At 37.5% G+C, this 13,885-nt stretch overlaps 1 protein-coding gene across 1 annotated transcript; it reads right to left on the reverse strand.

Moving 5' to 3' along the window:
- Positions 1–2,192: 2,192 nt before the first annotated feature.
- On the reverse strand, positions 2,193–3,964 carry snf (U1 small nuclear ribonucleoprotein A snf). The gene has a single exon (XM_067149983.2). The coding sequence runs from the start codon at positions 3,861–3,863 to the stop codon at positions 3,117–3,119; it is 747 nt and encodes a 248-aa protein (XP_067006084.1). The 5' UTR covers positions 3,864–3,964; the 3' UTR covers positions 2,193–3,116.
- Between the last annotated feature and the right edge of the window lie 9,921 nt (positions 3,965–13,885).

Below are 13,885 nucleotides of genomic sequence, written 5' to 3' on the forward strand. Positions count from 1 at the left end.
TTCTTCGCCTGCGTCCCCCACTTACAGGGTGGAAGATGGGAAAAGTACAAACTGAATATTCAAAGCTGCATACTGAACTGATAGTTAGCTTCATGGGATCAATATCAAAGTTAGAAATCTAATCGGTTATGTGAACAAATTGGATCCACGAAACGTCACTGTAATATTTGTCCCAAATGGAAGATAGTAATTGCTATTACTCAAATAAAGTGTAAAATCTGCGGTAAATTAAGAAATACTGTCCTTACTAGAGAAATATGTATACATACTTACGGGATGTAGACAGGACTCCCTTATGTTGCATTCCGCTGCTAGTGCCGTCTTATGTTTCTTTCTTGAGGTCCAAGGCTAACACCAACAAATGGTAGTTCTATGGCTGTGAATTCTCATTATCTTTGTCCATATGACAAGTGCGGGCAGTTCAAACAGCAGGATCTCTGGACCAATAAATATATTACTTTATGTTGAAAGAAAAATAGCATGATCCCTGGACCAAGAAATATATCACTTAATGTATGAGTTAGGGCACAAAACCTATGAGCAACATGAAGAAAACAACACCTAATTAATTCAAACAACTTCAGTGAGCAAATACATCACCCACGAAAGTGTTAGACAAACAAAACACATACGGAAGCACTGCAACGTAGCAGAAAAAACAGTTGTAAGGTAGTAAAGTATGTATCCATATTATTCTCTACAAAGTAAAATATTTCATATTTCTTAATTTACTGCAGATTTTACACTTAGCAACTATTATCTTCCATTTGGGACAAATTGTCTACTAATGGTTTCTTAACAGGGAACTGATAATCCTGTTCATTTGGCTCTTGAAACAACAACTACCAACACCACCTGCTTTACGAAAATACGAGGGTCTAGTCATAAGTCATGGAAACTATTTTTTTTTTTCTCGCCAACATGAGACAGCACGGAAAATCTAAGATAAGCATTTGGAAATATAGGGCATGTACTTATGCACAGTGACTGAAGACAAATTCTGACTTCAGTAGATTCTCGTAGAAAAGTGACAGAACACAGGTCATTGATAAACATTGTTTTATTATGGTATAGCCAGCAAATACACAAGACTACATACAAAGGACAGGTCTCCACTGGTTACAGACCTTCGAAATAATCACCCAGGGTTTCCCCTGTGCGTTGCCAGCGGTGGGGCAGGCGCTGAATACCATTCGCTGCATGTGTATCCCTAATGTGACACCTGGACACCTCTCTCCGAAATGCTGTTACGATGTCCTCTTTTTTAGCAAACCGTTGTTCACGTAACAGCTTCTTAACTTTGGGGATTAGGTCATAGTCGCACACCTAATGCTTCCCGCAGCTCTGCATGGCATTGGCGAGCATTTCTGCCGCGGATAACTGCTATTTTAATATGCGATCGTTGCTCTTGCTTGTTGACTTCCATTTTGTGACGCTCTCACTCACACATTGAACTTGGGGGCATGCTTAGACCCACACTGTTGTTAAGATACACCATCTAGTGGCATCATACGCAAGTATATACCGTAGGTTTCCAAATTCATATCTTAGATTTTCCATGTTGTCTCCTGTTCGCGAGAAAAAAATAGTTGCCATGACTTATGACTCGATCTCCGTACATATCTACAACCCCATTTTTAGCGTTCACACCTCATTTTGCTCAGTTACTTTATTCAAGCAACATAAATACTTTAATCACAAATTATACAAAATGCATTACCTTCTCAGAGTGAATTAAATACCTTGCAGAAGTACTTTTAACCACTAATGGTTGTCCTCAGCAAGCAATTCCTGATATAGGAACACCTGATGTCTCATATTTTTTGAGGAATTTAAGAAATGCATACTCTATATCTTATAGCTCCGGCTGCCTATTTTGGAATATGTTCAATGGTTCATAATATTTTACCTACTATAAATGTAAAAATACCTCCGGTGAGTTTCAGCAGTTGCAATGAACATTTCTACCTCTCCTAAGTAAAAACTGATAACATTCAACTTCCTAACTTATGTATTTCTACATCAAATACATATTCTTATTATGATTCTTTAATATCCACTATCATGTTGAATGTATAGACACAGGCAGTAATGAAGTTGGTGTAATTTGGAATTATAGCTATCGTCACATCATAATGGGCATCAACATTAAGGACTTATAACTTATGTCTGGAAACCAAGGTAATACATAATTTCTTGAACATTTTGTTTTAATTCATTAAATTTTACCTAAGTGCTATGGATACATTTAGGGTCGTAGGAGAAAAATTCTGCATTAGTACACAACAGTTAACAATATTCCTCAAAACCCTTCAATGGGAGAAAACAAGTCTGACTGGAATGTTATGATATGTTAGTAAAATTGAAAGGATTCTCACTGCTAATAAATCTAGTTTATTTTAGGTCAAGAAATGTGAGCATGTAAAAAAAGGAATCAATCATAAACCAGTTACCAAAACTGAACAGAAAATAACACACACTGCAAGAATAATGTTTCTAAATGAGCAAAACGCTTCCATTTTCTTAGGCATAAAAATATAAAAGAGTTATAAAGATATTTGCTTTGCATTTGCCTTTAAATAACATTGTTAACCTGAACTTAAAACAGTATTTCCCATTCATAGCATTAAGACACATTGCTTACTACAACACAGGCTGAGAGGTAAATATATCAGAACATTATAACTGATCATCTCTTATAAACTAAAGAGAGTTAAATTATACAACTGTTCTCTGGATGACATAGCAGTCATAATGACAGTTCAAGTGCAAAATGATTAAAGCTCACCAAAATACGCAACCCTAAACTCGACGACATTCACAACTTAAGTTCAAAGAACTTTTTCAGAGTAATTAACAGCCTCTGAATGAAAGATGGGAAATTACAACTTCATGAATACAACTGAAAAATCCACACAGTGATTTTCAGCATCAGTCCATCTCAGATGCTATTGCTCATTAACCTTCAATCAATAAATGCACTGAACAGCACAATCTACATCAAATACATATTCTTGTTATGATTCTTTGATATCCATTATCATGATGAAGTATGTCTAAATGTTTCTGACTCTATGATTAAAACTTAACTGTGTTAATAACCTAGTTACAACATATTACTTCTTGGCAAAAGATATTTTCATCGCATGAGATGGAGTGATTTTAAATCCTTGCAATGCATCTTTGGCAGCACCAGACTGTAGTTCATTTTCAAACTCAACGAATGCAATGTCATGTCGATTGGGAACCAAGCGCACTTCCTTAAATCCTGGGAACTGATTAAACAACATCGATAACATCATCTCACTTGTTTCATCAGGCAGGTTGGTCAAGAAGAGAATTTGGTTGGGAGGCTGCTCTGGTACAGATGTAGACACCAATGGATTTAGGGACTGAGATGGCTGAAGTTGGTTATAACCAGTCTGTGACAAGGGCTGCGATAACATACCAGACACAGGATTAAGGAGCCGAGCTTGCTCCTTTGCTGCCTTACGTTTAGCCTTCTTTGAATCGAGAATATTTTCATCTGCAGGGACAACCACCTTCTTCACTTTCTTGGGACGTTCTGTGAATGTTCCTTTCATTTTCGAGATTATATCGGAATCAGATTTACTATACTGAATTCTCATTGGCTTGTCATAAAATGGGAAACCTTGCATTGAACGCAAGGCTGTTGTAGCACTATTAATTTCCTTAAATATCACGAAAGCTTGTCCACGCATTTTTAACGTCTTTAGCGCAATTATGTCAAGAATTTGACCAAACTGAGAAAAAATAGCATACAAAGATTTTTTCAGTTCCTCTTTCTTGATCTTTTCATTGAGATTATTTATATAAATTGTGTGATTGGGTCTTATGTCCATCTTGTTTAGGCCTTAGTGCACCACAGCAATACAACAAAATTTACACTATCCTTACCACCAACTTTCCTGATACACCCAACCTCTAGTAACACGAATACACAATCCACAACTCTCACCGGCATCAACAACGCATCACAACGTGCCTTCTTGCCTCTTGGCTTCTTCCTTCCCGTCACATTCTCTTTGGATTCTTCGGCCAAAGAGGTCTAAAACCACTTACACTATAGAGAAACGAAGCGGTGTGGTCAGGACGACTGCGAAGGACGCGACATCTTGCGGTAAACTTTTTCTTGTCTTCTGCTGTCTGATTATTGTTTTAAGAGGAAGTACGACTGAAGACCATCCTCTATATAACACTAAACAGAGAGAAAAAATGGAAGGAATCCGACACTTCGAAAATGAAGGTATCGGCCAAAGAAAGTCAAGGGCCACGAAGGGCGTGAAAACGAAAGACTCCCTATGCCTCCATATGTAATACCGTCGGGGTCGGAAAACAACAAGAGTTGACCAAGGGAGGTCGGATAGGATAGATGTAAGTGAGGTGCCTGGCACAAGTAAGTGGAAGCAATGCCAGTAATGGCAAGGGGCATGACTTTAAACAGCTGTTTTCTAGCCGTATACTTAAAATACTCACAATGATGAAGACGTGTAATCACATATTTTCTTAATTTATACAACAAAACTGGTCTAAATTATGTACGGCAATAACAAATCTATAAAAAATGTGTTCGGAACACTTGATTGTACAAAATATGTTTATACATTCTTTTTTTTTTTTAGTGCACATATTTTGTGTTAGGAAAGGAGATTAGGTAAATGGGATACAATTAATGTTACTTTACTTGTACCAACAGAGTACTTAAGAGCATTCATTGAAACCGGCATTCTGTACAGAAAAACGTGTTATCTAATCATATTTATTAAAATAAGAACACTGTAGGGCCTACATAAACACATCCATGTCAGCTAGATGTACAGTATTCAACAATACAATGAAATAAATAAATAAATAAATAAATAAATAAATAAATAAATAAATAAATAAATAAATAAATAAATAAATAAATAAATAAATAAATAAATAAATAAATAAATAAATAAATAAATAAATAAATAAATAAATACATAAATAAATAGATAATAAATAAATGAATAAATAAATACATACATACATACATTATCATTATAGACTGTTATGCCTTTCAGCGTTCAGTCTGCAAGCCTCTGAGAATTTACTAAACGTCGCCACAATCCTCGATTTGCAACTAGGGTTGTGGCCTCATTTAGTTCTATACCTCTTATCTTTACATCGTTAGAAACCGAGTCTAACCATCGTCGTCTTGGTCTCCCTCTACTTCTCTTACCCTCCATAACAGAGTCCATTATTCTCCTAGGTAACCTATCCTCCTCCATTCGCCTCACATGGCCCCACCACCGAAGCCGGTTTATGCGTACAGCTTCATCCATAGTGTTCATTCCTAAATTAGCCTTTATCTCCTCATTCCGAGTACCCTCCTGCCATTGTTCCCACCTGTTTGTACCAACAATCATTCTTGCTACTTTCATGTCTGTTAATTCTAACTTATGAATAAGATATCCTGAGTCTACCCAGCTTTCGCTCCCGTAAAGCAAAGTTGGTCTGAAAACAGACCGATGTAAAGATAGTTTCGTCTGGGAGCTGACTTCCTTCTTACAGAATACTGCTGATCGCAACTGCGAGCTCACTGCATTAGCTTTACTACACCTTGATTCAATCTCACTTACTATATTACCATCCTGGGAGAAGACACAACCTAAATACTTGAAATTATCGACCTGTTCTAGCTTTGTATAACCAATCTGACATTCAATTCTGTTGAATTGCTTACCTATTGCCATCAATTTAGTCTTCGAGAGGCTAATTTTCATACCATACTCATTGCACCTATTTTCAAGTTCCAAGATATTAGACTGCAGGCTTTCGGCACAGTCTGCCATTAAGACCAAGTCGTCAGCATAGGCCAAACTGCTTACTACATTTCCACCTAACTGAATCCTTCCCTGCCATTTTATACCATTCAACAGATGATCCATGTAAACTACGAACAGCAAAGGTGAAAGATTACAGCCTTGTCTAACTCCTGTAAGTACCTTGAACCAAAAACTCATTCTACCATCAATTCTCACTGAAGCCCAATTGTCAATATAAATGCCTTTGATTGATTTTAATAATCTACCTTTAATTCCATAGTCCCCCAGTATGGCAAACATTTTTTCCCTCGGTACCCTGTCATATGCTTTCTCTAGATCTACGAAACATAAACACAACTTCCTATTCCTATCGTAGCATTTTTCAATTACCTGGCGCATACTGAAAATATGATCCTGACAGCCCCTCTGTGGTCTGAAACCACACTGGTTTTCATCCAACTTCCTCTCAACGACTGATCGCACCCTCCCTTCCAAGATGCCAGTGAATACTTTGCCTGGTATACTAATCAATGAGATACCTCGATAGTTGTTGCAATCCTTCCTGTTTCCTTGCTTATAGATAGGTGCAATTATTGCTTTTGTCCAATCTGAAGGTACCGTACCAACTCTCCACGCTACTTTTACTACTCTATGAAGCCATTTCATCCCTGCCTTCCCACTATACTTAACCATTTCAGGTCTAATTTCATCTATTCCTGCTGCCTTATGACAATGGAGTTTATTTACTATCCTTTCCACTTCCGCAAGCATAATTTCACCAACATCATTTTCCTCCTCCCTATGAGCTTGGCTGTTTGCAACACCACCATGATGATTTCCTTTTACATTGAGAAGATGTTCAAAATATTCCCTCCACCTCTCCAGTGATTCCCTGAGATCTATTATGAGTTCACCTGAATTACTCAAAACACTGTTCATTTCCTTTTTCCCTCCCTTCCTAAGATTCTTTATTACTGTCCAGAAAGGTTTCCCTCCTGCTTGACCTAGCCTTTCCAGGTTATTACCAAAATCTTCCCATGACTTCTTTTTGGATTCAACAACTGTTTGTTTCGCTCTGTTTCCTTCATCTACGTACAAATCCCTGTCTGCCTCGGCCCTTGTTTGGAGCCATTTCTGATAAGCCTTCTTTTTACGTTTACAGGCTGCTCTCACTTCATAATTCCACCAAGATGTTCGCCTTTTCCCATCTTTACACACAGTTGTTCCTAGGCATTCCCTTGCTGTTTCTACTACAGCATCCCTGTATGCCACCCATTCACTTTCTATATCCTGAACCTGCTTCCTGTCTACCGTTCGAAACTTCTCACTAATCATATCCATGTACTTCTGTCTAATTTCCTCGTCCTGGAGATTTTCTACTCTTATTCGTTTGCAGACAGATTTCACTTTCTCTACACTAGGCCTAGAGATACTTAGTTCACTACAGATCAGATAGTGGTCTGTATCATCGAAAAATCCGCGAAAAGCTCGTACATTCCTAACAGATTTCCTGAATTCAAAGTCCGTTAAGATATAGTCTATTATGGATCTGGTGCCCCTAGCCTCCCATGTGTAGCGGTGAATAGCCTTATGCTTGAAGAATGTATTCGTAACAGCTAAACCCATACTAGCACAGAAGTCCAGCAAACGCTTCCCATTCCCATTAGCTTGCATATCTTCCCCACATTTACCAATCACCCTTTCGTATCCTTCAGTTCTATTCCCAACTCTCGCATTGAAATCGCCCATTAGCACTATTCTATCCTTGCTGTTGACCCTGACCACGATGTCACTCAATGCTTCATAAAACTTGTCAACATCCTCATCTGCACCCTCACATGGTGAATACACGGATACAATTCTTGTCGTAATTCCTCCCACTGACAAATCTACCCACATCATTCGCTCATTTACGTGCCTAACAGAAACTATGTTGCGTGCAATGGTATTCCTGATAAAGAGCCCTACCCCAGACTCTGCCCTTCCCTTTCTAACACCCGTCAAGTACACTTTATAATCTCCTATCTCTTCCTCATTATCTCCCCTTACCCGAATATCACTTACTCCTAGCACATCCAGATGCATCCTCTTTGCTGAATCAGCCAGTTCTACCTTCTTTCTTCCATAAGCCCCATTAATATTGATAGCTCCCCATCGAATTCCATTTCGTTCGCCAAATTGTTTCCAAGGAGTCCCTCGCCTGTCAAATGGGAGTGGGACTCCATTACTCCCATAGGTCCGAGGCTTGCTTAAAGTGTTCTGAGCTCGGTAAATTCATGAAGCAGGATGCTGCCCTACTTGCACATAGTCCAAGTGAGGATCTCCCATCTAACGGGTTATGGACCACCTGTGAATTGTATAGTCCTAGCCGCCTGAGCACAAGGAGGGCCACGACTCAGAATATGTCCGAGATGCCCACTCCCATTCCATAGCAACTGGTATCCCGACTCTCAGGACCACTTACTAGGCCACTCAGCCGTTGCCCATGGTTCACGAACTAGGACGTGACTACAGTAACCCACAAACATATACCACAATATAAATAAATAAATAAATAAATAAATAAATAAATAAATAAATAAATAAATAAATAAATAAATAAATAAATAAATAAATAAATAAATAAATAAATAAATAAATAAATAAATAAATAAATAAATAAATAAATAAATAAATAAATAAATAAATAAATGGCGTGTGGTCTCCGGAGAGGCCTGGCGTAGAACTTTCGATAGCCCGTGGTCGCCAACCCAGGCTTCCAAGTTAAAAGTTACTGTTGCCCCTTTTAATGGCCTCTTATGACAGGTAGGAGATGCCGTGCGTGTTCATTCTACAGCCCCCACCCTGCAGTGTGATTATTTCAATGAATGTTACTAAACACTGTCCATCTAGATTAAATGAACGTGTTTCTATGCAGTGTGCTGATTTCAGTGAATGTACAGCTCCATGGTTAAACAGTTAACGTGCTGGCCTTTGGTCTAAGGGGTCCCGGATTCCATTCCCGGCCGCCTTGGGGACTTTAACCTTCATTTGTTAATTCCGATGGTTCGGGGGTGTGGGTGTGTGTGCCGCCTTGAGCATTAGAATACATGATAGGTAAGGATTCAGTCTCACAGACGCGCAAGTTGGTTTATCAGGAGTCAAATAGAAAGACCTGCACCAGCCCTCTCTGAAGCCACACGCCATTTATTTATTTATTTATTTATTTATTTATTTATTTATTTATTTATTTATTTATTTATTTATTTATTTATTTATTTATTTATTTATTTATTTATTTATTTGTTTCAATGAATTGCATTATTAAATACTGTACATCTAGCTTACATGGACGTGTTTCTGTAGGCCCTACATTGTTCTTATTTTAATGAATGTTATTAAATACTACACATATTGACGTTTTTCTGCACGTGCCGATTTCCAATGAATGTTATTAAATACTCTATTGGTGGAAAGAAAGTAACATTAGTTGTATGACATTTACCTAATCCCTTTCGCTCACACAAACGATGGGCACTAATTAGAAAGAATGTATAAACAATATATTTTGTACAATCAAGTGTTCCGAACACGATTTTTATAAAATGCTATTACCGTATATAATTTAGACCAATTTTGTTGTATAAATTAAGGAAATATGAGATTACACGTCTTTATTGCGGTGAGTTTTTTAATTACACGGCTAGAAAACAACTGTTCAAAGACAAGCCCCTTTCTACCATTACACAACAGAAGACAACAAATGTTCACCACAAGATGTCGCGTTGATCGCAGGCGTCCTGTCCACACCGCTTTCTTATAGAGAATAAGTACCACTTTGCGAGATATCGCAAGACAATGATTGACAACGCACCTAGCGGGGCGTCCTTCAAACTTAGTGTAGTAGTCATACCAAATACTGTAGAGACAATACGCGACACTCAGCGAGATATCGATGGACAGCTATTAGAGCTCTCTCTAGCGAGTAGACCTGAGAAATACTGATTCTGTCATAAGAGCACGTGTATTTGTGTGTAAAGTTTTTGGTGTTATTTACGCGTTTTCAGTGAGTTGACATAATTAAATAGTAGCGTGTGTCATTCCTTGATATCTCCTCTCAACACGAGGGGAAAGATATGTGCTGTGTTTGGGTGCAGTAACTATGAAGTAGAAAAGAATGCGCGGTCTTTCTTTCGCTTCTCTCGTGACAAGAAAATGTAAGTAATATTGTGTTTGCATATATATTCTTCCACTGACAAAGAGAATTTTATAGTACTTCGTAATCTTCTGACCTGCTCGACCCATATTTTAACTGACTTAAAATATAATGCGCATATTTTATTGTATAGTGCAGCAGTTAACCTTCAATACCGATGTGGTGTTGTAGGTGTGATCTGTGGGTTTTGAAATGTCACAGAAGTGATTTGGATAAGATGTTCAAGAAAGAAGGGACGTTACGTTTATATAAGAATTATAAGATCTGTTCAGATCATTTCCAGGCCAGCGACTTTAGAAATCCTCGACTATACAGCCAAGGATTACATTTTTAAATCTAATTGTACGTAAATATAGTATACAAAGCAACACTATCGACAACATTTTCATACTTTTGTTTCTTTTATCCCTCTTCTCAGATTAAAGCCGGGATTTTATAGATTTTCTTTCTGTTAGTAGGCTTCATGTTAAGAGGAAAATTGTCCAGCTTTTAATTGTTAATTCATTGCATCATGTGTGTAAGGAATGTGCCGATATTTTTATTGACAAATGTCTTAATGTGATGATACAATGTTTTTTATATGAGGAAAAAGACAAATCTAACCGTAAAAGTTCAGGCAGGAATGCTAAAGCAAAAAAAGTAATGCATAAATGAAAGATCGACCATGTTTCGTAAGGTTTGTGCTGTTTTTGAACTTGTTTAGCTATCGAAATCTTTCTTTCGCTTTCCTCGAAACCAAATAGTGGGGTCTTTCTTAATAGTGAATTTAATATCTGTGAAAAAATCTTCTGTCATCTTAAGGTATTCACTTTTATCCATGATTACTGTACAGTAGTATTACCTTTATCTGTCTTTGTAAAATTTAAGTTGTTGTCCTTGATTTTTTGTGTTAGGTTGTTAAATAGTTTGTTCGCTACTGAGTTGTTATTGTTATTGTCCTATTTTTGTGAATATTAAGAAATTTGTGTTAATATATTGTTATATGATGAAGAAAATTAAAACAAAATTTATAAAACAAACATTCTCCTTCTACCGTTTTCCCAATTTGTGGAGTCATGGTTACGAGCTACATCGCAAATGTGGATTTGTCCCTATTTTACGGCCGGATACCCTTGCTTACGCCAACCTTATATAGAGGTATATATAACCACAAGACTTCGGGTTATAAGGAAAGACCTATTTTATTCCTGAAAATATAACTTAAAACGAAGTTGTATTTACATGTTTCGTGTATTTATAAGGTTAGAAATTGTGGACCTATAGGGCCGATTGCAGAAACGGCATTTAGACGATGTCTACGGTTAAACAATGCCTAAGTATGGCTACCGCATTGCAGAGACGTTATTTATCACTTAGACACTGTCTAAAACCGATGTTCAACCGGTCATATTTAAACACTGCCGAGAGCACTGTTTAACCTGAAATGACAGGAGTGAATTCACAATCAGAGGTTATGTACTTTGAAATATGTAATTTGTATTATCATGTTGAGACGATTCCGGGAAGAAAGGTTAGTCCGACGGCCTCTCTGTGGGTCGCCCGCTGCTAAATCGCAGCAATTCGTTTGACATGCACGGGGAGATAATCATAAAATAAGGTTTCGCTTTACGAGAGACTTCTTGAGACTAAGTGACAGTCCGGTAACTGTCATCTTGAATAAATTCTTGGCAATCGATATATTTTATTATATACATGGGGTAATTTTCATGGAATTATAGGTCACTTCGACAACATACATATCACAATTACGTGTCTCGATCGTCCGAGGGCTGTCACATACGTCAACTGGGAGAGATTCACTAATATTTACTGCCAAGTAAACACACATAATAGTGGAAACTTAAAAGTAGGTTGTATGGGATTTTTATATATATAATTGCATAGGTTTTGGGCAACTATCAGATAGGAAAAGGCAAGTGGTGGTGATTATCGTTTAAAGAGGACTGGGGAAGAAGAGCCGTGGCCATAATAACAACCCTAGTATTTGCCTGGTGTAAAAATAGGGAAACTACGGAAAACAATCTTCACCGCTGTCGATGATGCGTTTCGAATCTACGATCTCCAGAATGCAAGCTACATCTATATGGCCCGTACAACACACTCAGTTACACATTACTATTGCTTCATCTTCCCTTCGTCGAAGCTACCGTATTTATGAGTAGATTACACTCACTGTAACAACATTATAATGAAAGCTACACTTCCCCGTACGGTAGCGTGTCGCTTTAGTGTCGATAATATTATGAGATTTAATTTGCACCCAAAGCGATACTCTTATCTGTGGGCAAGTCATGCTCAGCCATATTTGAGTAATGTGTAGGAAGACAAACAGCTGACTGGCGTTCGGCGCGCGCACCGATGAATTTCATTAGTTGCGACAAGCAAAGAGTTGCATGAAAGATACTTCTGTCTCCATTTTCAAACTAAAATTTAAACTTTAAGGGATGTCTAGTTAAACATCGGCTGAAGATTGTTTATGCAATGGAAGATCGTGAATGATTTAGACGTTGTTTAGGTAGACGATATCTAAGGCTTAAAACTAGTCATCGTTTCTGCAATCGGCCCATAGTGTCTAAAAATGCCTGAATTGACGTTATTTGCCTATATTCCTACAATTCGTATTTTATCCCTAAATCGGTTAAAAACGCGTTTAATATATTCCCAGGAAATATTTGCTGACTCGTTTTCAGTACCGGTACCTTAAACAAAATCCTAAAGTCGGAAAGCTGTAAAACACTCCCGTAGTCTGTCACGAGGCAGGAGACTGTATCCATTGGCCTAGTGAAAAAACGTACATTTAATTCTGTGAGAACATTTCAGTATTCCCGTTTGTTCAGTGTGTGAATTATGGTGAAAGTGCCAGGTTCCAAGTCGTCTGTAATTGAAAAAGTGGTTACAGGAATTTCCCCATTTCACATCAGATGGTAAAATTATATTTTGTGACGTTTTGCAGCGAAGAGGTGTGTGCATTTTTATCTCTCCCTTTGACGAGTTATTATCAATTTAACAAAATAAACATAGTATTTTAATTGATGCGTATTAAAATACATAAAATTGAAGCAGCCTGAAAATATTTTAGAACCTATTGCAGAGTCTATTTTAGGCAGCTAAAACAACATTTTAGCACCTAAAAGTCCGAGTTCTAGAATTCACTATAGGGTAAACCGTATAGTAATTGGTCACCTTACAGTTATTGGTCAATACTAATTTAAAATTCAATTACAAGGCAGTGATATCATTTAAAGTCTGATTTTGTCACCAGATGGCAGACTTATCCTTTATTCTCCATGAGCATGGATCATTTTCCCTCCATTAGCTATGAGAGTTCAAAATGGCGTCACTCAATTGGCACAGTGTTTAATATTGTGATATTTCTTGTGAATTTCTTTAGCTTCAGGACACATTTGAAATATCGCTGATACTGTTTCGATATTGTCCTACACACCAAGGAAGGTTACTGAGGTGAGTTAAGTTAATAACCAATGAGTTAATGTGATAATTTATAAGAATCATTGTAGTGTGTACCATACACGTGGGTGGCCAATAACTGTAGCTGAATAAATACTTGTGTTTTGGGATTCGATACAAATCGTGGTTTTTATGCGGTAAACAAGCTTCTTATACGATCAGAATATCAATATTCCTTGGATTATGTAATAAAAGCAGCCTATAGAGGTAATAGCCACTCGGTCAATAACTATTTTCGGGGTGGTCCATTATTGTAACAATTTTTGAATGGTACACAGGATACACAATTATCCTGATAAATCTCTGAGAGCCGCGGCGAAAAATATGGCCTATCAAGAACCAGTCTAAAATTTAAATTGAAAAACCCTGCACACAAAGGTGCGTTCGGTCCATCACCAGTTCTCACGAA

This window comes from Anabrus simplex, chromosome 1 (genome assembly GCF_040414725.1).
Source record: "Anabrus simplex isolate iqAnaSimp1 chromosome 1, ASM4041472v1, whole genome shotgun sequence".
NCBI classification, from domain to species: Eukaryota; Metazoa; Arthropoda; class Insecta; order Orthoptera; family Tettigoniidae; genus Anabrus; species Anabrus simplex.